Genomic DNA, 27,920 nt, shown 5'->3' on the forward strand with positions numbered 1-27,920 from the left:
TTCTAAAACCAAAATTCAAGTTTCAATACCACATAGAGAACATAATTAGATACATTTTTTTTTTATTGGATTACTTTTCCATAGTCAACAAAAATGGAAATAAGTCAAAAAGGCATATAAGGATGATGATGATATGTGTATATTTTTATCCCTGCAATTTTGCTAGCAGGAAGGTTCATGAACCAATTATTCAACATTTTTCAGGGAGAAGGAAAAAAAAAAAAAAAAAAAAGCAAACACAAAACTGTTGTAAACTAGAGAAATCGAATGAGGTTTTCTCTTGTCTTATTTTTATTGATTCAATCGTTCATTACATATATATATATATAGGGATAGACAAACCCTTAGTACAAAACCGACTAGGAATAGGAAATAGGTAATGGGCCGTAAACACTAGGACGTACATGGACCGTGTATGGACCGGTTATGGAAATCCACCATCCATGTTTTACAACAAAAACACGTTTTTGTCTCTTTATATTCTCTCAAATCTTCTGTGAATGCTTCGGTTAGAAGCAGGAAGATGAATTTGTTTGTTTTGCATCGACGCAGACATGGCATAACATGACTCAAAATTAAGTCCTTGCTCCTTGAATTGGGTAATAATCTGGAATACCAATGAAAGAATATAATTTGAACAATATGTCCACCAACTTATAGCTCAACTCAAAACATACATAGGAACTCTAAACGTATAACATCATGTTAAATCTATTTATAACATCTTCACTTTGCTGTCTAATTTCCCTCACGATAGGAGCAACTTTGCATGTTTTCCATCCATATAGAATATCCACCTGGAAGTTTAAGATTTTATTTTTCATACGCAGATAACGAAAATCACATCATCCTAGCAGAATGGCCAATCAGTCTCACCCTATTTAATGCAATAATGAACTCTGTATTCCTCATCCTCAAAAGATCTAGAGACTCTATTGTCTGTGGCTCTAACCCATGTGTTGTGTCAACCACCAAAATGGCAAGGTCACACAAACTTGAACCTATTGACCGCAGATTCGTAAGGGACTCCTGGCCAGGTGAAGCAATAACCAATAGACCTGGAACTTTGAGTTTTGCATCAGCTTTCAGTTCCCTGGTCCTCTCTCAGATGTTTTCTGCAGGGAGATATGTTGAGTCCGGTGTTAGCTAGCTACATGAATGAATATACATACTTGGTCTAGTTTAGGATCCATTGTAGTCTGTTTGCTTATTGAGTTTATTCGTTTTGACATATTGATTTGGAAAAGCTAGTAATTCAGAATGTAATGTTCGTTTTGCAGGTGTGGTCCCTGCCAGTTCATGGTTCCAATACTCGATGAAGTGAGCTCAACCCTGAAAGACAAGATCCAGGTGGTGAAGATCGATACCGAAAAGTACCCGAGTATTGCCAATAAGTACAAGATTGAAGCACTTCCTACATTTATCTTATTCAAAGATGGAGAGCCTTGTGATCGCTTTGATCAGTTCTCTCGCTTTGTATGATAAGACAAACGTTTACTTTCCTTGTGACTTATAGGAGGGTGCTTTGACGGCCAAACAACTCATCCAACGAATCGAGGATTCTCTGCAAGTGAAGCCTTAGTTATGAATCAAGTGAACTCTTCTGATTGTTGGTATGTTTTCCACTGTTCCTGACCTAATTAGGGCTTAAGGATAGGGATGTTTTTCGGTTGATAACAAAGATAATTTGAGAAAAAAGATTGAAAGAAGATAATGTATGCCAGATTTGTAAAACCTTGGTTGTGAGTAATGATCTTTTATTCTCAAACTGATAATAGAGAAGCTATTTTTCAACATTCCTCTCCAATTACATAAATACTAAATTTCTCTTAGCAAAAGAAAGGATTAGCAGGAGTGTAAACCCGAATACTATGATTCAAGGGTTACAAAAGGATCTAAAATGATGTAAGAATGGGAGCTGAATTACCGGCTGTAGCAGTGGCTGAAGTACTACCTGACAAACTTCTTGATGTACAACCTGACGAACTTCCCGATAGACTGCCTGAAGTACTTTTTTGAGAGAACCATCTTGTACCAGTTCAGGAGAACTATCATATCCTTCAGATAAGTGGAAGAATCAAAAACAAACATAATTTGGAGCTGACCGCTGGAACTAGAAGTGATGCGGACATTCAACGAGCCGGAAGATCACATTGTTGGAGTAGGACCGTTGCACTCTTTTTCCCTTATCTAGGGTTTTTCCCAATGGGTTTACCTAGAAAGATTTTTAATGAGGCAACATCCTTCCACATATCTTCCTACACATATTCTATAAAGGATGATCATGGAAAGTCACCCTTGTTTCGAGCTAGTTCAAGACATGGTTCAGGGAACATTTCCACAAGTTAATTATCACTCAAAATAGATCTTTCCATAAATGGCTCAAACCAAAGCATCCCTTGGCGTCCTGGAGAGCTTCTATATCACTTGGAGACTTCACCCCACATCTTAGGATGCATCCCAGCTCACTTGATTAGGCGGATCAAGTTAAAGTGCAACTTTCCTTATTTGGATCTGTTTGTCTTTATGACACAACAACTTTTTCCTTATTCAATGTTGCGCCTTTGTGAGACTCTCAAGACCATCCAGAAGCTTCCTAGAATGTATCTAGACGTCCCAAGAAACCACAACTTCGGCCCAAAGTTATCAAGACTCAAGGTGCATCACAACTTTTCCAATTTGGCCGATATTCTCATTCAGTTTCCAAAGGTCATGATTTTCATTAATTGTTGTGATTTCTTTCTTTATTTTAGCATATAGAAGTTGTACTTGAGCCCCTTTATAAGCTCTATTACGTTTTACTTTTCAAGACACGTGTTTGAATAATAAGAAATTTCAGTTTGCTTCAATACTTTGTGTTTTGAATCAAATCATTGTTCTTGCGAGTTCTAGGTAGTTTGTGGAATCAAACAACTAGGTTTCGTGTAGAGTCTCTGATCCTTGTGAGGAATAACCCTTGGATCATATTCTCTAGCCCTCGGTTTTGTGGAATCAGCATCAAACCGGTTACTCTCCATTATATCGCTTCCGCCAAGCTTCTAAGTCTTTGAGTCTGAGAGCCTTGTCTTGGTGGATTTTGAGTCTTGTATCATAAAGTCTGTAGGCTTGTAGTTCATGGACAGAGGTAGTGGTGAGGAGGCAAGAGCATGGTCTTCACCATTGTTGTCAGAGTCATGGCCATCACAGTAACCTTGGAGCATGTCACCTTCTTACTAACCAAAGATTAAGAAAACTCTGAATAATAATAATACTTAACATTACAGAATCACTATATAATCTTAACCATATATAAAGCTCTGTTTCTTTTCTTTCATTCACTACTACATTTGTAAATTGTAACTTTTAAGTTTGCTTAATCAATATAAAACTATATAATTGATGTTATTAAAATTCTAAATTCTCACATGACAAAGCATACAACCTTTAAATTTTAAACCTCCCTTTCAACAATTTTTACAAAATCAATTTATAACGTGTTGATATTAAAGTGAAAACTGAAAAACTTAAAACGTTTTGATATATAAATTGATTTTGTAATAAACGATTAGATGTGGACGATGAAAATAAAACCTTTCGACTCACGCTTAGGCGCTTAGCATTAAATCTCTCTGCTAAATTAGTTATCAAACCATGAGTAAGTTTTATCGTGTAAAAAAACCCAATTTTTCTTCTTGCAATTCTGTTACAAAGTGGTAAAGTGAAGACATTCGACGAAAGAAGTTAAATCCATATTTTGACGATATGTCACCTACTAATTACAACGTTGGTAATAAACTCTGAGATATGTTTATGTTAATTACACGTCTTTGTTATAGTCTCAGAACGCACATTGCTCTAATAATGTATCATTTATCAAATATATGGGTAATTACAGTCCAAAATGAATATTTTTTTCTTGAAAACAAATTGTTGTGAATTGTAAATATATATAAGTTAGGTTTTACTCTTACTTTCCATATGATTTTAATATGACTTCATTTTTATTTTTTTTGAACAAAAAATATGACTTCATCAAGATTTTTACTTTTTAGTCAACTTGACATTGACCTTTTTCAAAAGTTAACAAACAGAAAAAAAAAAAAAATCTAATGTCTTGATGAGTCAAAATTTTATTTAACTACAGTACATTACAATATACCACTTCTAATTACCCTTATTATTTTACATATTTAGATTTCATTTTCAATAATGTATTAGTAGAAAATTCCATAATAAGTATTTTTTTTTTTACGTCACGTTGACGTGACAAAAACTTATTAGAGCGAGTAAATCAGCATTTGCTCAATCGTCACGCCAGCTGCAGCAACACATTAAAAAGCTTAACGCCATTTCTCTATCTAGTACATTAATTCCTCTCCGAGGTGAGCTAAAAAAGCTTCTTCGATTTCTCCTGTGGTTTCGTTTACTAAAAAGTCTAAAGGATTGCGCCGAACTATCTAGGGATAAAAAAAACCTAAAAAAACCTAAAAATTGTGTTTGTTCGATTGTTGTAGCTAGGAAAATGTTGACCTGGATTTGATTATTCTGAAGCCAACCCTAAAATTTATCAATGGGTCGGAAGAAGCCGAATGCTCGTGGTGGAGATGCTGAGCAAGAGCAGTACTCCTTCAGTACAGAGGAGCCTAAAGTTGATCATCAGGAAGCGAAAGTTGATGTTATCATTGGGAAGAAGAAGGGTAAGAAAGGTTATAACAAGGGTACGCAGCAGCAGCAGCAGCTGGACGACGATGATAAGTTTGAGCAGCAGAAGGGTGTTGGTGCTTGCTCTGTTAGTTTTGCCCTGCTTGATGATAACGAATCTAATGGTGGTAACAAAGATGATGCGGCAGTTATAAGTTGTTGTTTCACTGGAAAGAAGCAGGATGCGTCTAACAAAGGCGGTAATTCGTTCGCGGCTTCAGCTTTTGATGCTGAGGAAGAAGAAGTGTCTCCTCCTATCACCTTCTCTGGTAAGAAAAAGAAGTCCTCCAGATCTTCTTCTAAGAAGACCAGTAATTCATTTAGCGCTGCTTTGCTTGATGAGGAAGAAGAGACCGATGCTTCAATCTCGTTTTCAGCTGGTAAGAAGAAATCTTCTACAAAGAAGAAGAAGGGCAGCAGAAGTGTCTTCTTGGCCTCACTAGGTGATGACGAAACTAGTCAAGCTAAAACTCCTGATACGACTAAGAGTGTGGAGGTTGTAGAAACTCATGCAGAGAGTATGAAAAATAAGAATATTAGTAAGAGTATTGGAAGGACAGTACGGGAAGAGGAGGATGATTTGGACAAACTTCATCTTGCAGAAACCCCTGCTGCTGGAACTGGAAGACCTGAAGAAGAGATGATTTGGACCCCTTCTTCTTGCAGCCTACACCGGTAGAGATTGCTGTTGATGAGAAGAAAGGAGAAGAAGGGACTGTTGCCGCAAAGAAAAAGAAAAAAAAGAAGGAGAAAAAAAAGAAGGAGAAAAAAAAAAGCAGTTGCAGCAACCGAGGCTAAGGAGGAAAAACAAGAAGAATTAGCAACTGAGGCACTACATCCGAAGAAGAAGAAGAAGGAAGCAGAGAAGAAAGTTCCAAAACATGTCAGAGAGATGCAAGAGGCTCTTGCACGGCAGCAAGAAGCCGAAGAACGAAAAACAAGGAAGAAGAGCGTCTCAGGCAGGAAGAGCTTGAGGCCCAAGCTGAGGAGGCTAAGCGTAAGAGAAAGGAAAAGGAAAAAGAGAAACTGTTGAGGAAGAAGCAAGAGGGCAGGCTTCTAACGGCAAAGCAAAAGACCGAAGCTCTTAAGAGGGAGGCTTTTAGGAACCAGCTTCTGGCTGCTGCTCGAGGGGGCCTTCCTGTTGCAGACAATGATGATGAGGCTACTTCGTCAAAGCGTCCCATTTATGCCAACAAGAAAAAATCAGCTTGCCAGAATGGCAATGACACTTCTGTCCAGGTGCAAGATGAGGTATATACAACAGAACACCATGTAGCAGACACTGAAAAGGTTGGTTTAATAGAGTCAATAAGCTCAGATACAAAATCAGGACCTGCTCAGGAGAATGCGGTTGAGGAAGATGATGAATGGGATGCCAAAACCTGGGATAATGTTTATCTTAACATCCAAGGTGATTTTGATAATGAAGCGGAAGAAGCTCAGCCTGTGTTTAAGAAAAGATTCAAGGATGATTCAGGTTTGTATGAATGGGATGCCAAAAGCTGGGATATAATGTTGATCTTAACATCATATATAGTGTTCGTTCTTCTTCCTAGTATTTCCTCCAATGTTTGTTTTTAATCTAATTTTTTGAATTTGTACAAACCATGAAACTGAAAAACAAACAGCTAAACCAGCAGCTGCTGTAAAATCTGTGCATGAAGTGGAAGATGCTAAGCAGACAAAACGTGCTAAGAAGGGTAAAGGTTTAGCTTCGAGTGAAGTTATAGAAGAAGGTGGAGAAAATTTCCGTTTTATTATTTGTTGTATCATGGGTCATGTCGATGATGGTAAAACAAAGCTGTTGGATTGCATCAGAGGAACAAATGTACAGGAAGGCGAGGCTGGAGGTATTACTCAGCAGATTGGTGCAACTTATTTCCCTGCGGAAAACATCCGAGAGAGGACTATGGAACTAAGAGCTGATGCACAACTTAATGTGCCCGGTGTATTGGTTATCGATACACCTGTCCATGAGTCCTTCACGAATCTGCGGTCAAGAGGTTCAAGTTTTTGTGACATTGCCATTTTGGTGGTTGACATAACGGATGATGGGTTACAGCCGCAAACAATAGAATCTCTAAATCTCTTGAATACAGAGTTCATTGTTGCATTAAATAAGGTGAGACTGCTTGTCATTCTGTTTGGATGGGGTCCTTGTTCTCTGTTTTTAGAACAAAATGGGAGAAACTTATATAGATGGGAAATAAATTCTTAAACTTCCAGGTGGATATGATTTATGGATGGGAAAAATGCAAGAATGATCCTTTTGTGAAGGCAATTAGACAACAAACTAAAGATGTTGAAGATTTATTTAACATGAAGCTCGCTAAGGTAAGTCATACATCTATAGTTTCTTATGTATGATTTGAGCTATCGTTTTGGTTTACAAATCGTTTAAGTTATGTTGTTTCATTGGTGTTCCTAGATTAAAAACCAGTTCCAGGAGCAAGGACTCAACGCTGAGCTTTATTACAAGAACAAAGAAAAGGGAGAATATCCCAGTATTGTTCCCACTAGTGCTATTAGGTATGTATCTCTGCTTATTTGTTTCTAATGTACAGCGTAACAGATCTCTTGCTAAGATAGTTGGTTCTTGATATTTCAGCGGGGAAGGGATCCCAGATCTCTTGCTGTTGTTGGTTCAATGGGCTCAGAAAATAATGGTTGGGAGACTTACATATGTTGAAAAAGTGTAAGTCTCTCTCTTTTCTCTTTTAGGTAACACTTATTTTTGCTTTACTGAAGCATGGGGATTCTGATTCTTTCTTGCTGAACAGTGTACTGTCCTTGAGGTGAAAGTTATTGAGGGCCATGGTACAACGATCGATGTTGTGTTGGTAAACGGTGAACTCCAGGAAGGTGATCAAATCGTTGTTTGTGGGTTACAGGCAAGTAAAAATTTATGATCCAAACCCAAGCAAGAGTATTGCACTAGGTATACATAGAACTTAGAAAGGTGATATTATATCTTCTTCATAATTCAGGGACCTATTGTCACAACGATTAGAGCATTGCTGACTCCTCATCCAATGAAGGAGTTAAGGGTGAAGGGTACTTCTCTGCATAACAAAGAAATAAAGGCTGTACAGGGGATCAAGATTGTTAGTAATCAGAGAGCAAATACTGAACTGAGTTGTAGTATTAAAAGTGATCAGAAACAAATACAGACTTGACTAGTTTAAATAGAAAAACAGAGCAACAGACTCCTCAAACTTATCACGACTAACTAGCTTCCTACATACAAGGAAGACTTATTCAAAGACTAATCAACTACTAATCAAATGTATAAGACTCGGACTTTAACAAACATGACCAATTTATTCTTCAATTCCTCCCCTAAACTGGAATCACTTTGTTTCCAGTTTACTCTTCTTTCCTACTCCCAGATTCTTCCTTAGATTCTCGAACACCTCCAACGTCATTAGTTTTTCATCACGTCCGATAGCTGATCATGTGTAGAATAATACTCCAAACCAATCACTCCTTCATTCACAAGTTCGTGTAGAAAATGATACCTTACACAAATGTGTTTACTCCTTCCATGGAGAAACGGATTCTTGGACAATTTGATCGATGAACTGTTATCACACCTAAGAACTGTTCCATTTCCTTGTACAAACCCAACTTCTTCAAGAACATTTCTTAACCACACTGCTTGGCAAGTCCCATTTGCCGCAGCTACAAACTCTGCTTCGGTAGTTGATAACGAGAGGATGGGCTGCTTCTTTGATGCCCATGACACAGCACGTTCACCAAACATGAATGTATAACCCGAAGTGTTTCTTCTATCATCCTCATCACCCGCAAAATCACTGCTCACATATCCCACTAACTTATCTTCTCCACCACACCTGTATTGTACTCCAAAACCAATCGTACCTTGAACATATCTCAGAATTCTTTTTGCAGCTAACATATGTTGCTCTTTTGGACTCTCCATGTACCTACTCACCAGATTCACTGAATAAATAAGATCAGGCCAAGTGACGGTCAAGAACCTGAGTCTCCCCACCAATTGCTTGAATAGTGTTGAGTCCACCTCTGTACCCGCTCCTTCTTTAGTCAACTTATTCCCTGGGATTGTTGGATTTTTAACGGGATTGCAACCTTCCATTCCAAATTTCTTCAAAGTATCCATTGCATACTTCTTTTGACATATGAAGATTCCTTCTTCATCTTGAATCACCTCCACACCTAGAAAGTATTTCATTTTTCCGAGATCTGTTATTGAAAACTCCTTCTCCATAGAACCTTTGAACCCCTCAAACATAGCATCGGAGTTGCTCGTGTAAATGAGATCATCCACGTAGAGACTTGCGATCATGACGTTTTGTCCCTCTGTTTTCACAAACATCTTGTTTGTGGACATAGTAGAATGCATAATAAATCTATTTTTCTGCTTCTGCCAAATCTCACACATATTATTCTCAACCCCTTTTGTTGCAGTTGTCCAACACTAAGCAGATTATTCTTCAATCCCGGTACAAAATAAACTGAAGAAATCATCTGTGTTATGCCATTGATATCCAATCGCAAACTGCCTTTCCCTTCTACTAGCATCCTTCTATCATCTCCGAGCTTCACATGTTGACGAAACGTGTCGTCAAATTCGATGAACCATTCTTTAGTACCGCACATGTTATTGCTGCAACCAGAATCCAAATACCAAACGTGTTCATCTTCAGCTTTAGGGAGAGCAGTTTGAGCCATCAATAACACATCTTCTTCTAGTTCTGCATAATTCACCGTCCTTTCCCATCTTGGACACTCGTTTATAAAATGACCCATCTTGTGACACTTAAAACACTCAACATCAGCTTTGTTAAAACTGGTGCAACTTCTGCCTCGTCCTCCTCTTCCACCATATGATCCTCCTCTTCTTGGGACATAACCTCCTCGACCTCTTCCTCCTTCCATTTTCAGAACATGTTCCTCTCCAGCTTGCTTACTCATGTTTTGCTCATGCACAAGCAAAGAACTTTGAAGTTCATCCACCGAGAGACACTTGATATCCTTCGATTCCTCTATAGCACACACCACATATGTGAACTTCTCCACCAAAGTTCGAAGTATCTTCTCAACTACTTTGGCATCCGGCATATCCTCACCCAGATTCCTCATGTCATTGGCCACCACCATGACTCTTGAAAAATACATCGTGATTGTTTCTCCATCATTCATCTCCAGCACTTCAAAGTTTCTACGCAAACGCTGCAACTGCGAACTTTGAACTCTCATGTTACCTTGGTACTTTGTCCGCATTGATTCCCAAATGTCCTTCGAACTATCCTTCTTTGCTATCGTCTTCAATATCGTTTTGTTGATCGACGCAAAGAGGTAGTTTTTCACCTTTAGATCCTTGAGCTTCAGTTCCGCGAGCTCTGTCCTTTGTGCACCAGTCAAAATCACGCTCCTCTCCGGCTGTGAGACACCCGTCTCAATAAGATCCCACCATTCCTTCGACCGCAACAAATTCTCCATGAGCATAGCCTGATGCTCATAATCACCATCAAATTTTGGAATACTCAACAATGCATCTCTATCACCCATTTTCACTTTTCTCTCTTTCTCACTCAAACTCACAAAGAACTTTAGTAACCGCTCTGATACCACTTGTTAGTAATCAGAGAGCAAATACTGAACTGAGTTGTACTATTAAAAGTGATCAGAAACAAATACAGACTTGACTAGTTCAAATAGAAAAACAGAGCAACAGACTCGTCAAACTTATCACGACTAACTAGCTTCCTACATACAAGGAAGACTTATTCAAAGACTAATCAACTACTAATCAAATGCATAAGACTCGGACTTTAACAAACATGACCAATTTATTCTTCAAAGATTACTGCCCATGGCTTTGATCACGCAATTGCTGGTACTTACCTACATGTGGTTGGACCTGATGATGACATCGATGCAATTAAGGAGTTGGCTATGGAAGATATGGAGTCAGTTCTGAGCAGGGTTGACAAAAGTGGTGAAGGAGTTTATGTACAAGCGTCTACATTAGGGTCATTAGAAGCATTGCTTGAATTCTTGAAGTCACCAGCTGAAAAGATACCAGTCAGTGGAATTGGAGTAGGGCATGTGCATAAGAAGGACATTATGAAGGCTGGAGGGATGCTCGAGAAGAAAAAGGAATATGCTTCAATTTTGGCTTTTGATGTGAAAGTGACTACAGAGGCTCGTGAACATGCTGGCAAAAGGGGAGTTAAAATCTTCTGTGCTGATACCATCTATCGTTTATCCAATCAATTTAAGGAGTACATTGAGAATATAAAAGAGGAGAAAAGGAAGGAATCGGCCGATGAAGTAGTCTTCCCATGTGTTCTTACGATTTTACATAACTGTGTGTTCAATAAGAAAGACCCAATAGTGCTTGGAGTTAAGGTCTATGACGGTATACTTAAGGTATCCTATTCTTACTCTTGCTAAATTATCTCGGTAACTCTTGCTCACATGTTGACACAACTCCTAGGATTCTCACTCGTTTTAACATTCGTTTTGGTTTCTTGCGTCCCCAGCAGAGAGTTCATAGATATTGGACGCATTGCCTCTATTGAGAACAACCACAAGCCTGTTGACTATGCAGAGAAAGGCGATGAGGTGGCGATTAAGGTAATGAAGGGATCATTATTCCCTTCAACAAGTTTTGTTGTTTACACACACACACACACAGAGAGAGAGAGAGAGAGAGAGAGAAAAGAGTAAAATGGTTACTGAGGTTTCTTCAACTTGATGCATTCACCTTGTAATCGAGATACTTTTCTCTGGTGGTATAACACAGATTGTTGCTTCAAATCGTGAAGAACAGAAGTCGTTTGGAAGGCACTTTGACGAGGAAGATGAGCTTGTGAGTCACATTTTGAGGAGATCTATCGACATACTCAAAACTAGCTACAAGGTAAGTGGAGGATATATATATGAGTTGTTTCCCCTTCTGTGTTTATTTCTTTGAATCATTGTCGTTTATTCTGACCAAAAACAAATGTTGGAAATAATTAAAACCCAAAACAAACAATTGCAGAAGGAAATGTCGAAAGAGAAATGGGAGCTCCTTAAGAAACCGAAGAGATTCTTTAAGCTTCCCTGAACATTCCAAATGTCTACACTGGAGGCTGGAGCTTCACATGCCTCTTGTTATGTCGTGTCTGCTGCAGAACAAAGCTATTCGTCTTCCTTATTTATATTTTGTTAATTGTGTTAGGCTGAAATTTGTATCCCTCATAATTAATTTAACCAATATTAAGAAAGCTCTGAATAATAGTTAATACTGAAATTATATAATCTTATTGAAAATTCTAAATTCTCACATAAAGCATAAAATCTTCAATGAAATTACCAAGAAATAATATAAACGAGTACTAGTGATGAAAATTTTGAATAATGATGTCAAAGAAGATCTAACGTGTCATGACTCATGTGGCTACGAAGAACTAAAACACATAGGAGGAAATAAAAACACGTCATTTCCATGCTTTACATCCATATGCTAATTGGCCAACATTTTTAGTAAGCTTAACTCACTTTCCCAGAAGGTCACAACTTAATTAGCTGCACCGTTAAGCCAGCTAGTGTAGGTGCATATTTAGTAAGTTTTTAACGTCTGGAACCATGAAACTTCTCCTTTTGGTTTCAGATGTAATTAAGCTGAAATTACATTAATACAATAATGCGTTATAAGACAACAAGTTAATCGAATGTCAACTTATTAATTGATATCACAACGTTGGTAACGAACTCTGAGATTTTCTAAATACATTTTATGGCTACTCCATCGGACCACGTAAAGATTCCAATGCAATGAGTCGCTAGATGATAATAAAAAACCTTATTATTAATTATAACCATGCCCTAACTAATCTGACCAAGAAATATTAAGAAAAATCACATTTGGCACCAAATTAATCTCTCTGTTAATTAATAATTACATAAGTCATTAAAGTTTTGACGCGTGAATCCATTTTGTTTCTTCTTGCAATCCTCTCTACGAGAGAGCCTTCTACAAATACAGTAAAACCTCTATAAATTAATAATGTTGGGACCAAAACATTTTATTAATTTATAGTGATATTAATTTATAGAGATATTTTTAATAGTTTAACTTTTAATGAATTGAGACAATTTTAACAATAATTTCAAAATTTTATGGTATTGGAATTGAATTTGTAATATTTAGAAAACATTATTAACAATAAATTACAAATACAATAGACAAATTCATTTATACACATGACATACATAAAATTAAATTTATGAATAATAATATAGATTGTTGTATTTTAATAGTCAATCAAACTATCAAAATGTAAATGATGGATATCTAAAATTTGAAAACTTAAAAAAAATATAGCTATATTTATGACATGTTACAAAATATTTTATATCATTATAGTTTGAAAATACAACATAACAGTTGTTTTGTCGATATGAGCTTTAGGAAAAACATACATTATATATATATATATATGTAAATTTACATTATTATTAATTTATGATATTATTGGGACCATATTTTACATGAGGATTTCAGAAATATTATTATCTTATCGAATTTTTATATTTTTTACACTAGCCCGACTTGGGACTGACAAAATTTATTAATTTTTAGTGTTTATTAATTTATAGAGTATTAATTTATAGAGTATTAATTTATAGAGGTTTTACTGTATTCATCATACTTTGACGTGTGATCCTCTGTATAATAAAACAAAATTACACAACCTTTTTTGTAAACTATATAATTTTTATAAGTTGGTTACAAAATAGGTTATATATTGAATATAAGTTGGCTACAAAAAAACGTTACAGATTAACTGGCCAATATGTAGGCTATATGAATACAGTTAAGAATATCTCAAAGAATTTTTTTTAAGAAAATATTCTAATGATTTATATAATTTTCTAAATAAATTTTTTAGTATTCTATGTATTGTTATAAAATATATATTGTTATGCATAAAAATATATTTTTAGGCGTAAAAAGTAATAAAATATTAGCAATTTATCACACTTAATCGTGATTTCTGAGATCTTATTGCGCAACTGAAAATAAAATCTTACCTAAGCACGGATCATATTAAAAAAAAAACTTTATAGATTAATTGGCCAATATATGGGCTATATGAATACACTTAAGAAAATCCAAAGAATCTTTTTAAAGAGAATATTCCAGTGATTTATATAATTTCCTAAATAAAATCTTTAGTATTCCATGTATTGTTACAAAATATATACTGTTAGGCATAGAAATATATTTTTAGGCGTAAAAAGTAATAAAATATTGGTAATTTATTACATTTAATCGTGAATTCAGAAATCTTATTGTGCAACTGAAAATAAAACCTTACCTAAGCACGAGTCATATTAAAAAACTTTCACCAAACATGTTCAAAAATTAAAATAAAAACAAACAACAAACATAATTATTTATCATACATAAAATTACAAAACTAACAATATAAAACTTACAAAATAGGTATTTTTTCAAATCATCATATTTAGCATATGATTTTATTGCATAATGTTTTATCCAAAAAAACTTTTATAAATAATCATATAAATTATATTTTATTCTAAAATCTTATTATATAAACTTTAGTTCTCAAAGTTAGTAACTCATCAGATCGTGACACGTATCAGTTTTAACGATCAGAGATCAAAGTTAAAAATTCACCAGATCGTGACACATGTCAATTTTAACGATTAAATATCAAACTAGATCGTGACACGTGTTAGTTTTAACGATCAGAGATCAGAGTTAAAAACTCACCGGATCGTGACACATATCAATTTTAACGATTAAATATCAAAGTTAGTAACTCATCATATCGTGATATGTGTTAATTTTAACGATCATAAATCACATTTTTCAAGCTTAGTAAAACGAAGAATAAGATAATTGTAATCTTATTATATTAAAAAAAATTGTTAATCCTAAAAATAAAATAATTGTAGATACACCCCTCTATATCTTATTATATAAAGTATGGTTTCAAAAGTTACTAATTCATAAGATCGCGACATGTGTCAAAATCTTATTATGTTGTAGATTATTAAAATAACAATTAAAAGTTATATTAAATTATACAATTTTGTAATTTTAAATAAAAAGGAATCGTCTACGTTATATTGAATTCCTTGGACTAATCTTTTAAAAAAAAAGAATTTATCCTAAAATTTTTACAATAATTAAACTTATACAAAACAATCATATGTTGTAGGCCTGGGCATTCGGTTAACCATTCGGTTTCGGTTCGGTTGTATTCGGTTTCGGTTATTTTGGATATAGTAATATAGTAACCATTTGGATATTTTTGAAATTTCGGTTCGGTTCGGTTCGGTTTCTTTCGGTTCGGTTTCGGTTTGGTTATTTAAATAAATAACCATAACTAACATAAATTATATTAACATTAACCAAATAAACCAAATATAACCAAAACTAACCGAATATAACCAAAATTAACCAAATATACAATAACAAAAATACAAAAAAGGGAAAAATATGGATTCAATTTTACAAAATAGTATTTAACTTTGTAAATTCAAAATAATAACATTTACATATATTGATTATTTAAAATATTTAATTGTTTTGAATCTAGAAATAATTTATATTTTAAGTTTATTTTATAGTTTTGCATAATATTAAGTATATAATATTTGATATCTTCTAGGTTTTCGGATATTTCGGTTAACCATTTAATTGTCGGTTCGGTTCGGTTCGGTTTCAGTTAGTTTGGATATAGATTTTTACTAACCATTCGGGTATTTGAAGAATTTCGGTTCGGTTCGGTTTGGTTTTTTTCGGTTCGGTTTCGGTCGGTTATTTGGTTATCGGTTATTTTGCCCAGCCCTAATATGTTGCTTGAATTCCTTGGCCTAATCTTCAAAGAAAAATAATTTAAATATAAAGATATGTATTCTCTCAGATCTTTGTCATATATATAGAGAGGAATACGGATTGTGACAGTATTAATTTTAAAAATTAAATATCAAAGTTAGTAACTCATCATATCGTGACATGTGTTAATTTTAACGATCATAAATCACAGTTTTCAAGCTTGGTAAAACGAAGAATAAGATAATTGTAATCTTACTATACTTAAATTTTTTTGTTAATCCTAAAAATAAAATAATTTTAAATACACCCCTCTATATCTTATTATATAAAGTATGGTTTCAAATTTACTAATTCATAAGATCGCGACTTGTGTCAAAATCTTATTATGTTGTATATTATTAAAATAATAATTAAAAATTATATTAAATTATACAATTTTAAAATTTTAAAGAAAAATGAATTGTCTACGTTATATTGAATTCCTTGACCTAATCAAAAAAAAAAGAATTTATTCTTAAAATTTTACAATAATTAAACTTATATAAAACAATCATACGTTACTTGAATTCCTTGGCCTAATCTTAAAAGAAAAAGAATTTAAATATAAAGATATGTATTCTAGATCTGTCATATATATAGAGAGGAATACGTCATTCCGATGTATCACACTCAATTAGAATTTTCAAACATGAGCACTACAGATGGAAACCAAAGCTGTGAAAATAATGAAAAGTCAGCCAAGAAAAAGAATAGAACCATTATGAATAATGATCAGATTGTTATGATGGAGAAGTCGCTTACCGATGAACCTCATATGCGACTGAAACTAGCTAAACTTCAGATATGAGTCGACAAACTAAATCAATGCGTAAATATAAAACTCATATTCAGCTTCACATACATATTTTTCATAATTGACTAATATTATTTAACAAAATATAAGGACTCCAGCTTACAACTATGCAGCTAAGAAAATGGTAAACAACTTTTAATTTTTAACTTTTTCTCTTTTTTTCAAGACATTTTCATCTAACAAAAACATATATTTCAGGATTTATTACAAACAATCAAAAGAAGTTGAAACTAGCAAACATTTGAACCATCAAATTTAACCACATATATCTTGCAAGCGAATCTAACAGATATTTTACGCTTATTATATTATATGTGTTTTTTCAATTAGATTTTGATATGTATAAACAAAAAAAACAATTTATTAAGCATGTATATTATAATTCAAGAAATAGTGAATAACAAATCTAAAAAAATAACATAAGTTATGTCAAAAGAATCATTATTTTTGAAACATAATAGGAATAGCTAATTAAGAAAATAACATTATATCTACAGAAAATTTACATGTTTATATCAAAAGCTCTAATCTTTGATTTTTTTTTCTGATATAATTTTGCCGATCTATTTTGGGTCTTTTATTTGTGCGGGTTCTTCAATGGAAGCTATCAGATGCAATGAAATGGAATCAATGTATATAAAGCCCGCTAAATTAATCGAGGATGGAGACACTGATGAAGGTTCCAAAAATAATTCTACAGTTAGTAGCGTTATAAGTTTTAAAGATTAGTCGGTGGTTGATGTATTTGGTAGCGATTTTGTAATTTGGAAAGTTGGAACGATAAACCGTTTTAAAATTGGTTTCAAACCTGATTTATGTGGTTTTCTATCGAATTTGGTTCGTAAACAGTTTAAATCCAGGTATATAGAGAAATATATGAGAACTTTTGATTCAGATAGAAACAGGTTGAGAACTTACGATTCGAGAATATTTGAGATGAGGTCATAGTTCTAAGTAGTTTTGGTACAATGCGATACTTCTGAGGAGTAAATAAGACATTGGTCCTTAACGTGATTATGACATATATCATGTTTTGGATTATTTATAAAGTTTTTATTTTGTATATTTGAATTATCTAAGGTTTTATATATATCATCATGATTATAATATTCAAATTTTTATTTTTATTATGTGATATTAACTTTCTTTCAATTTCTCAACTTTAATTGGGTTGGTCATAAAATCATTGTAATAGAGTAGATAACTTTCACCAATTCTTCATCCAAAATATCTTTAGAGTAAAAAACTTAATGGTTAAAGAAATTATGCCATAATACAATTTTAATAATTATAAGAACTATAATAATACCAAGCAACATAAAATTTGTTTAAAAGACATTTTATAGATGGTGATAAAGAGCTTACTTTAACAATAAAATAATTTTGGGTTTAAGAGCATATTTTTAATGGTAAAACATACAGTAAAATTGTATGTGGTTACTACACTATATGTTGTTTTGATGAATTCTTTGCATGTAAAATATTTTCTAATAAGTTGTGAAACGTTTTTGAAATTTGACAGTAATAATATTTTTAATGATGAGTATTTGGCAAAAGTTTTGGTAAGGGTATAATTTAGCTTTAGATTATTGTAATAATTGTTATAATATATTAAAAATATATAAATATAAATAAGTGTATGAAGGTAAATACAAATATGATTTTGGTGAAGTATAATTTAGCTTTATATTATTGTAATAATTGTTATAATATATAAAAATTATAAATAAATGTATGAAGCTACAAATATGATTTTTTCTCTAACTAAAATTATTTATATTTTTACTTCAAGAAAAAAAATTTCTTTTTATATTTTTTGAAAATTGTTTAGTATTTAGGATTTATTCTCTTCAACAATCTCAATATCCGCATGATGTGCAGGCCCTTATCTAATTATAATATAAATAAAAGGAATTTTAACTCGTGTTTCCCTAGTGTAGTTCAATTGTAATTGAAGAACTAAAACATAAGAGGAAATAAAGTCTGTCAGTTTTGATGCATATCTCAATAATATTAATTGGCTTTAATTATTCTACAAAAATCCATCATACTTTGCGTGTGATTTCAATCCTCTTCTCTGTACAAAGAGAGGTAAAACTAAAACCTTCTACAAATATCAAAATTTTCACGTGGGATCGACTGCATTCGAAGAACTGAAAATATACAGAGGAACTAAATTAAAATCTGTCAATTTTAAACGTGGGAAACCATTTCTTCTTCTTGCAACTGTGTGTACAAAGAAACTTAATCTGTCAGTTTAACAAATATATTAAATGCTTGACGTCTAATCTCTGCACCAACGAATTTCTTCTTTTGGTTTAATTTTAGGTGTAAATATGTAATTAGCATGAAATTTAAATTAAAAGATGGAGTCGTTTAAAGGCTCTCTAATTAAGATTTTCTATAAATTCCTCAACTCTCTCACTCAACTTTCACAACATACATACAGTATACGAAAATATCATAATTAAAGAAAAAAGAAAATGGAGGGAAAAACTTTCGAAAGTCTTCCTGAAGATATCAAAAGGAAGATTCTGATACGGATGTCTCCCAACTCCCTGGTGAAATGCATCAGCGTCTCGAAGCAATTGGCAGCTACGATCCGTACGAAAAGCTTCAAAGAACACTACTTGAGGCGATCCATGGCAAGGCCCCGAGTGTTGTTCGTCACCATGGACGACAAGGACGCGACAACACCTAGCGAATATCAAGTGTTGTTTCGTTCTTTTCATCAAGACCAGAAATCTGGTGAACAACGTCACATGATCAGCATCTCACTACAAGGAGAATTTATGTTTTCTCCACCGGTCCGAGGTTTGATATGTCTTCAAGAACGAGATAAAAATAGGGTTGTGATTTGCAATCCGGGCACGATGAAGTTCCGGAATTTACCAATGGTCGAAGCGGATAAAACAACAAAGATAATAACCCAGTTCGGATACGATGAAGGAGAGGATGAATCTAAGGTGTTATGTAGAAAGACAAAACCCAAAACTCCTTGGGAGAATGAATTTCAGGTTTTGACGGTGGGAGTGGGACCGGGTGATCAAGAACCTTGGAGAAGAATCGTATGCAATGTTCCTCATACTCCCGTTCGTGATGGAGTATGTGACAGAGGAGTTTTGTATTATCTTGCTAGTAAATCTGATAAGTCGAAGATCATAATGAGCTTCGACGTCAGGAATGAAAACTTTCGTCTCAGTCCATCACCTCAAGAAGTCGATCTGAATAAAGGTTTCTGGAAATTTGTCAATAACGACGGGAAACCTGAACTAGTGGATGAAACAAATGCTTTCGTTTACGAACCCAGCGGCGGCGATGCTTATCTTGAAACGTGGGTTTTGCATGGCTATTCAGAATGGTCCAAAAACAGCATACTGATTCGTAACTGGAGAGGCTACGCTGAGGATGAAAAAAAGCATGTATATCGTTTCCGGGGTACCACAAGAACAAAGCAACTTGTTTTCGCACCAATAATGGTTAACGAAGAGGGATCACTCGTTGTGATCTATTACGATACACCTACAGAGACATTCACAAGATCTATGGTTCAACTTTTGGGCGGAGGTGATGATGAGTTCCGTTTTGTGCAAACCTTCTTGCATCATGTCGATAGTCCTATGCTTATATGAAGATCAAGAGTTGGTCAGTACTCATCATTATCAGAAACTGGTTGGTTGCTTAAATATATTTAAGAATTCTCTAAGTATTACTATTATAGTACTAAGTTTATTTTTATTGGGAGCACTGGATCAGTGTTCGTTTCCATTTCTATTATCGTTGATATGCTATATGATAATTTTTCTTTTTCCCAGCTGGTATTATTGGGATTAATGTTCGTTTTCAACTCTATTGTCGTTCATCTTCTTTCTTTATAATTAGATAATAAATGTTTATGATTGCATTTATGTTTTATTCAGTTCTTTTCACCTAACACGAAATCACATTTAACTCGTACAACAAAACAAACATTACCCATGTGATTTAATATATCGGAATATATGTACATGGTGACTGTAAGGGAGAAAAGAAAAAATAATAACCGGAAAAGAAACGAAAGAAAAAAGAGAAATAAAGGAAAGCCTTTGCCTCCCATTTATGTTGTTTAACTATAAGGGTGATGCAGTGTATTTTGGAAGTGAAGAGACTCCATAAAAGGAGGAGCAGCTTGCTTTTAGTTACTACACGAGTCCCATATAAATTATTATTACGAATACTGTATAAAGACATTTCTCAACAAAAACAATATCTTCTGTTATGATGAGTTTTAAAGCCTTTGGCTAAAAACCCTCATTCTGTATTGATATCGGATGTGATTTTTCAATTTTGCAACCATTTTTCTAAAACCAAAACTCAAGTTTTAACACCACATAGACAACACAATTAGACACAAATGTTTTTATTGGATTACTTTTCCTTAGTCAACAAAAATGGAAAGAAGTCAAAAAGGCATATAAGGATGATGATATTTGTATATCTCAAAGACTCAAAAGGCTTTTCTTTCCCTGCAATTTTGCCAGCATGAAGGTTGATGAACCAATTATTCAGCACTTTCTCAGGGAGAAGGACCTAAAAAGAAAAAGAAAAAAAAAAAGCAAAAACAAAACACGCTTTTGTCTCTCTTTAATCTCTATCTTCTGTGAATGCTTCGGTTAGAAGCAGGCAGATGAATTTGTTTCTTCTGCATCGACGCAGACACGGCATAACAAGGCGTGTGAGTGTTTGAAGCTCAGGGAATCTACTGTATCTTGAAGATGTTCTTCAGTTTCACAACTAACTTCCACTCATCAAACTCTAATTCATCCTGCAATTAATTTGGGTTTGATTTTTAGATCAAATTTGTTGTTAAAATGATGATGATATGCGGGAAAACACAGGAGGGGAAACAACTTCTTCTCCACTTACCCGGTAATCCTTTTTGAGTATGTCAATAGATCTCCTCGAAATGTGACTCACAAGTTCATCTTCCATGTCAAAGTGCCTTCCAAACATCTTCTGCTCTTCCGCATTCGAACCAACAATCTGTATACCAAAGAAAGCATCGATAGAAGGTGAATAATGCATGAAGCTGAAACAGCAGCAAACGATACCTCTTTTCTCTCCGTATACAAAAGATTTGCAAGCTTGTTAAACAGAATGATCCCATTACCTTTATCGCCACCTTGTTGCCCTTCCTTGCATAGTCAACAGGCTTGTGGTTGTTCTCAATAGATGCAATGCGGCCAATATCTATGAACTCTCTGCCTGGGACACAAATGGGGGTCCCAATCTAAAAACAAACAAGACAGATAAGAAAGTGTGAACCCTAGGACTTGCGTCAACATGTGCGAGAGTTACAGAGAATGTTGGAAATAAAAAATATGATACCTTAAGTATACCCTCGACGACATCAACTCCAAGGACTATTGGGTCTTTCTTATTGAACACACAGTTAGGTAAAATCTGAAGGACACAAGGGAAGACTGCTTCCTCGGCTGATTCCTTCTTTTTCTCCTCTTTGATTTTCTCAATGTAAGCCTTATATAGATCGAATAGATGATAGATGATATCAGCGCAGAAAATTTTAACTCCCATATCCTCAGCAAGCTCACTAGCCTCTGTAGTCACTTTAACGTCAAAAGCCAAAATCGTAGCATATTCCTTTTTCCTCTCCAGCATAACTCCCGCCTTCATTATATCCTTCTTATGCACAGGCCCAATGCCAATACCACTGACTGGTATCTTTACAGCTGGGGACTTCAGGTACTCAAGCAATGCTTCTAATGACCCTAATGTAGACGCTTGGACATAGACTCCTTCACCACCTATGTCAATCCTACTCAAAACTGACTCCATATCTTCCATAGCAGACTCCTTAATTGCCTCGATGTCATCATCAGGTCCAACCACATGCAGGGCAGTACCAGCAATTGCGTGTTCAAGGCCCTTTAAAACACAACCCAACATTAGGAAACAATATCCTGGATGTCATCTAACATTCGTATATTTAAAACCAGAGGCTAGCAACTAAGATTGTTCTAGTGTCAGTCCAATCACCTGGGCAGTAATCTTGATACCCTGTGCAGCCTTTATTTCTTTGTAATGCAGATAAGTACCCTGAAACATCAGACCATGAATTCTCATAGTGTATAAAAACGGAACATAGGTAGCTACTAGCATGAACCATATTTCTGGACGAATATTCAGTAACAAACTGAGCCACATGAAGTGCAAACCGAAAGTACCTTCACCCGTAACTCCTTCATTGGATGAGGAGTCAGTAATGCTCTAATCGTTGTGACAATAGGTCCCTACAATATGAGGAAGAAAATGATATTACTTTCTAAGTTCTATATATGTATACCCAATAGGTGCCATCGCTTGTTTGAGTTTGGATCATAAGTTTTTACTTGCCTGTAGCCCACAAACGACGATTTTATCACCTTCATGGAGTTCACCATTTACCAACACAACATCAATCGTTGTTCCATGGCCTTCAATAACTTTGACCTCCAGGACAGTACACTGTTCGACAATTTCAAGAAAAAATCAGAATTCTCAATGCTGAAGCATTGCAGAAACAAGTATTACCTAAAAGAGAGAGGAGAGAGACCTGCACTTCGTCGATATATGTAAGTCTCTCAACCATTGTTTTCTGAGCCCATTGAACCAACAACAGCAAGAGATCTGGGATCCCTTCCCCACTGAAATATCAAAAACCAAAGTTACCCAACTATTTAGGATGAATAACTTGTCTGTTATGCTGTAATTTACAAACAGTAAACAAAGATTCATACCTAAGAGCACTAGTAGGAACAATACTGTAAGTTTCTCCCATTTCTTTATTCTTGTAATAAAGCTCAGTGTTGAGTCCTTGCTCCTGGAACTGGTTTTTAACCTGGAATACCAATGGAACAACATAATTTGAACAACTTGAACACAAAGTGATATACATAAGATACTCATGTTAAATTCATTTGTAACATGTACGTATAACTTACCTTTTTCAGTTCCTCGTTAAATTCATATATAACATCTTTAGGTTGTTGCTTCATTGATTTCACGATGGGAGCATTCTTGCATTTTTGCCATCCATATAGCCTATCCACCTGTGTAAGTTGAAAATTTTATTTTCCATAGAAGTATTTACAGCAGAGAACAAAAATCCCATCCTAGCAGAATGAAAAGCAGTCTCACCTTATTCAATGCAATAATGAACTCTGTATTCCTCATTCTCAAAAGATTTAGCGATTCTATGGTCTGTGGCTCTAACCCAGACTTTATATCAACCACCAAAATTGCAAGGTCACACAAACTTGAACCTCTTGACCGCAGATTCGTGAAGGACTCGTGGCCAGGTGTATCAATAACCAATAGACCTGGCACTTTGAGTCTTGCATCAGCTTTCAGTTCCCTGGTCCTCTCTCGGATGTTTTCCGAAGGGAAATATGTTGCACCAATCTGCTGAGTAATACCTCCAGCCTCGCCTTCCTGTACATTTGTTCCTCTGATGCAATCCAACAGCTTTGTTTTACCAGAATCGACATGACCCATGATGCAGCAAATGGGAGACCGCAGATTTTCCTCACCCTCTATAGATTCACTCGGAGCTACACCTTTACCCTTCTTAGAGGCCTCTTTTGCTCGTGTAGCTCGTTTTGTCTGTGTAGCATCTTCCACTTCATGCACAGCTTTTACAGCAGCTGTTGTTAGCTTGCCCATACCTCTTGGTTTTTCAGTTTCAGGGTCTGTGTAGAAATTCAAAAGGTTAGATTAAAAAAAAGACATTGGATGCAACATTAGGAACACGAACAAATGACTACATTTCCTACTAACCTGAATCATGTGCCTTAGATACAGCATCCTTTAATTCTTTCTTAACCACAGGCTGGGCTTCTTCATCTTCATCATCAAAATCACCTTTGAGGTTAAGATCAACAGTATCCCAGCTTTTTGCATCCCACTCATCTTCTTCATCATCTTCCTCAACCCCATTATCATTCTCCTGAGCTACATCAGCAGGTTCTGATTTCTCGTCTGTGTTTGCTGACTCTATTAAATCAACCTTTTCAGTGTCTGCTGAACCCACTTCACATAAAGGATCTGGTTCACCTGCATGATTCCCTTTTGGTTCTACCTCATCTTCCACGTGAATAGAAGTGTCATTGCCTTTCTGCCGAGATGATTTTTTTTTGTTGGCATAAATGGGACGCTTTGAAGAAGTAGCCTCACCATCATTATCTGCAACAGGAAGACCTCCACCAGCAGCCAGGAGCTGATTCTTAAAAGCCTCCCTCTTCTGAGCTTCAGTCTTTTGCTTTGCAGTTAGAAGCTTGCCCTCTTGCTTCTTCCTCAACAGTTTCTCCTTTTCCTTTTCCTTTCTCTTACGCTTAGCCTCCTCAGCTTTCGCCTCAAGCTCTTCCTGCTTGCGGCGCTCCTCTTCCTCCTTTCTCAATTTTTCTTCTTCTTCCTTCTTTTTTCGCTCTTCGGCTTCTTGCCGCCGTGCAAGAGCCTCTTGCATCTCTCTAACATGTTTGGGAATTTTCTTCTCTGCTGCTTTACCCTTTGCATCCTTCTTCTTCGGCTGTTGTTCCTCAGTTATTGATTCTTCTGGTCTTTCCTCCTTAGCCTCTACAGAAGAGGTTGCTGCGGCAGCAGCTGCGGCTTTTTTTTCCTTCTCTTTCTCCTTCTTCTTTTTCTTTTTCTTTGCTGCAGCACTCTCAACAGTCTCTTCTTCTCCTTCCTTCTCAGCAGCATTATCTACCGGTGCAACTGGCTCAGGCTGAGCTTGAACTTTCTCTTCTTTGGATGAAGCAGCAGGGGCTTCTCCAAGTTCTGCAAGAAGTTTGTCCAAATCATCCTCTTCCTGTACTGTCCTTCCACTCTTACTATTCTTCTTCTTTTTCTTACTCTTTCCAGTTTCAACAACCTCCACACTCTTAGTATTAGAAGTTTTAGCTTGGCTAGTTTCGTCTGCAACTGAGTCATCACCTAGTGAGGGTAAAACACTGCTGCCCTTCTTTTTAGAAGATTTCTTCTTACCTGAAAACGTGATTTCAGGGCTCTCTTCGTCTTCCACTGTCTCTTCTTCGTCTTCGTTTTCATCAAGCAAAGCGGCGCTAAATGAATTAGTGGTCGTCTTAGAAGATTTGGAGGATTTCTTTTTCTTACCAGTAAAACTTATAACTGGCTCATCATCTTTGTCACCATCAGAATCATTATCCTCCTTATCATCTTCATCATCAAGCAAAGCAAAGCTAACAGCGCCGCCACCACCCTTCTTACCTTTGGACTTCTTCTTCCCTACAAAAGCAGCAATCTCAGGAACATCGTCTTCCTCGGCAACAGGAAACTCATCGTCGTCGTCCTGCTGCTTCTTATTACCTTTCTTACCCTTCTTCTTCCCAGTGATAACAACAACCTTATCTTCTTCCTCAACTCTTAGCTCCTCAGAGAGCTCAGTACCTATGGAGTACTCATCGTCATCGATTTTAACAGCCTTCTTCTTAGATTTAGTAGCACCAACGAGAGATGACGCAGCAGCGGGTGGCTGCTCATCTTCTCCACCACGAGTACTCGGCTTCTTCCGACCCATTGACAAATTACAGAGTCGGTTTCAAAAATTCTTCCGAATAAATCAAAATCCAGGTCAAGATATTTTCTACAAATCGAACGGAAAACAAAATTAGGTTTTCAGATCGGCACAACGCAACAATCCTTTTTAGTAGAAGAAAGATGAGGGAATCGAAGAAGCTTTACCTTATCTCGGAGAGGAATCAATCGAGAATTCTAGAGAGAGCGCGCGGCGTCGTAGAGAAAGAGAGTGAGAACAACCAAGGGAGGTGGTGAAGCTTTCCTTAGGGTTTGATTAGAATCAGAGCTTCCTTTTAGGGCTTGATTACCGATTCTAAATAAGTCTGTATATATTTTTTTGTAACGATTGTTAAATGTTTTTTCCGTTTTTTTTTCTCGACAATAAGTCTCTAATTTGTTTTTTCTTTCCTTTTTTCCTTTGTATAGAAATCTCTCATCTTTTTTTTTTTTTTTTTCATCAGAGATCTCTCATCTTTTTGAGTAAAAAAAAAAAAAAAAAAGAGATCTCTCATCTTTTAATTTTGTTTCTTTTGTCCCTTTTTTTTTAAAAGTCAAAGATTTTCATTGAATCATTGATTGAATTTGGAAGAACAAAAGATATCTCTCATCTTTTTGTTAGTCAATTGAAAAAAAAAATATATATAATTAAAATTTAATTAGGTACATAATTATAAACTGGAATGATATTAGGTGAATTATCCATGTAAAATGACAAAAAATATTCTCAATACATGAAAATTTGTAATAATTTTTGTAGCGAGAAACAAATAATAACCTCTATAAAATGATAATTTGTCAAAAAAAAAACTATAAAAAGAGAAATAAATCATCTTTAGTCAAATCATCATAGATTGTTTCAATATACTTACAAATAAAAGGTTTTGTTTTTTTGGGTAATATACAAATAAAAGTTGGTGTAGGTGTAAATATTCTCTTTTAGTGCAAAATCGCAAATGATATAAACGTTCAAGAGATTGTGCTATAAGTTTTTTTTAGAAGTACATGCAAAAGGTAAGACGGACCAAAGCCCCTAGTGGTAAGACCTTTCAGTAATAGGATGCACACTATATATATCATATGCATACTCTCGAGTTACGACTAAACAAATTATACCACGATGCGCCAAACTTTTAGGCTGATCCAAACATCATAACAATTTACTTGTACTTATAAACATATTATCTACCAAACCACTTAAGAGTCAAGCAAGACTGTTGGTGTTGGGTTCGACGATCGATAGGCCCGTAGGAGAAGCCCATTAGGAAGCGAATGTTGCATGCGGTAATGGGCCTGTTGCGGGCTCAGTAAGGAGATCCGACGAGGAAGAACGCCGAGTCAAACCCGGGAGAAGATCACGGGATCGCGAGACGAGATCTTCGGAGGATACGGAGGAGATAGTTTTCGAAGCCATTCCCATTTAAATACTAGAGTTTTGGCTAAGAGAAAACGTATGTAATTTCGATCAAGCAACAAAAAATATATTAATACAAATCCAGTTCGTCATTCCTTTTTAGTTCTTACCAATTTCTACCGAAAGCCTGCTCAAATCTTACTTATTACTCGAATTCTTTAGATTGTTGTTTCTCGTACCAACAAAGACCAATGACCCAAAAACCAAAACATGTAAAAATCCCTTTAATTAATTCCATTTCACATTAAAGATCCTTAATTTCACTTCCCATAAATGAAATGATCATCTTGTAAAAGTTTTGATTCTGTAATAAGTTATTTTACATATTCAGATATTCTCTAAAACATCTTGTTTGTCTGACTAACCCATATAACAAAATGTAATATCTTTTGGAAACTCTTATTTTTTTATGGCTTCGAGTATCACGTTCCTATGAATATTTATAACCAGCTCATAAAAGAACATTACAGACTATTTATCGTTCCTCATATACTCTGACCTTACACGAATTTTTTAATCTATAGTATAATTTTGATTTTCCGGCCAACTGTATA

General features: G+C 35.2%; 6 protein-coding genes and 1 pseudogene across 6 annotated transcripts; 5 read left to right on the top strand and 2 right to left on the bottom strand.

Moving 5' to 3' along the window:
- Positions 1 to 892: 892 nt before the first annotated feature.
- On the top strand, positions 893 to 1,582 carry LOC147941737 (uncharacterized). The gene is made up of 3 exons (XM_087458625.1): positions 893 to 1,139; positions 1,268 to 1,476; positions 1,517 to 1,582. The coding sequence occupies exons 1-3, from the start codon at positions 893 to 895 to the stop codon at positions 1,580 to 1,582; spliced, it is 522 nt and encodes a 173-aa protein (XP_087314751.1).
- Positions 1,583 to 4,376: 2,794 nt separating this feature from the next.
- Positions 4,377 to 5,840, top strand: LOC147941738 (uncharacterized; annotated as a pseudogene).
- LOC147941739 (eukaryotic translation initiation factor 5B-like) lies at positions 5,831 to 7,856 on the top strand. The gene is made up of 8 exons (XM_087458626.1): positions 5,831 to 5,857; positions 5,920 to 6,157; positions 6,309 to 6,802; positions 6,907 to 7,014; positions 7,109 to 7,209; positions 7,289 to 7,346; positions 7,461 to 7,571; positions 7,668 to 7,856. Exons 1-8 carry the CDS (start codon positions 5,831 to 5,833, stop codon positions 7,854 to 7,856), a joined length of 1,326 nt encoding a protein of 441 aa, XP_087314752.1.
- LOC147941740 (uncharacterized) lies at positions 7,807 to 10,298 on the bottom strand. Its single transcript, XM_087459338.1, has one exon. The coding sequence runs from the start codon at positions 10,231 to 10,233 to the stop codon at positions 9,028 to 9,030; it is 1,206 nt and encodes a 401-aa protein (XP_087315464.1). The 5' UTR covers positions 10,234 to 10,298; the 3' UTR covers positions 7,807 to 9,027.
- A 349-nt stretch (positions 10,299 to 10,647) lies between these two features.
- On the top strand, positions 10,648 to 11,779 carry LOC104702449 (uncharacterized). Its single transcript, XM_087459337.1, has 4 exons — positions 10,648 to 11,111; positions 11,199 to 11,304; positions 11,474 to 11,590; positions 11,714 to 11,779. The coding sequence occupies exons 1-4, from the start codon at positions 10,792 to 10,794 to the stop codon at positions 11,777 to 11,779; spliced, it is 609 nt and encodes a 202-aa protein (XP_087315463.1). The 5' UTR covers positions 10,648 to 10,791.
- A 7,043-nt stretch (positions 11,780 to 18,822) lies between these two features.
- On the top strand, positions 18,823 to 20,288 carry LOC104702450 (putative F-box protein At1g76830). The gene has a single exon (XM_010418305.2). It carries the CDS (start codon positions 18,866 to 18,868, stop codon positions 20,012 to 20,014), a length of 1,149 nt encoding a protein of 382 aa, XP_010416607.1. The 5' UTR covers positions 18,823 to 18,865; the 3' UTR covers positions 20,015 to 20,288.
- Positions 20,289 to 20,765: 477 nt separating this feature from the next.
- LOC104702451 (uncharacterized) lies at positions 20,766 to 26,437 on the bottom strand. The gene is given in 15 exon segments (XM_087459339.1): positions 20,766 to 21,186; positions 21,288 to 21,404; positions 21,532 to 21,651; positions 21,750 to 22,025; positions 22,027 to 22,065; positions 22,068 to 22,307; positions 22,419 to 22,478; positions 22,607 to 22,672; positions 22,776 to 22,886; positions 22,975 to 23,065; positions 23,159 to 23,259; positions 23,363 to 23,470; positions 23,559 to 24,109; positions 24,198 to 26,022; positions 26,121 to 26,437. Coding segments are annotated over 14 exon segments (3,705 nt in total). The 5' UTR covers positions 25,957 to 26,022; positions 26,121 to 26,437; the 3' UTR covers positions 20,766 to 21,120.
- Between the last annotated feature and the right edge of the window lie 1,483 nt (positions 26,438 to 27,920).

The sequence above is a fragment of the Camelina sativa genome, chromosome 7 (genome assembly GCF_030686135.1).
Source record: "Camelina sativa cultivar CO46 ecotype springtype chromosome 7, ASM3068613v1".
Classification (NCBI taxonomy): domain Eukaryota; kingdom Viridiplantae; phylum Streptophyta; class Magnoliopsida; order Brassicales; family Brassicaceae; genus Camelina; species Camelina sativa.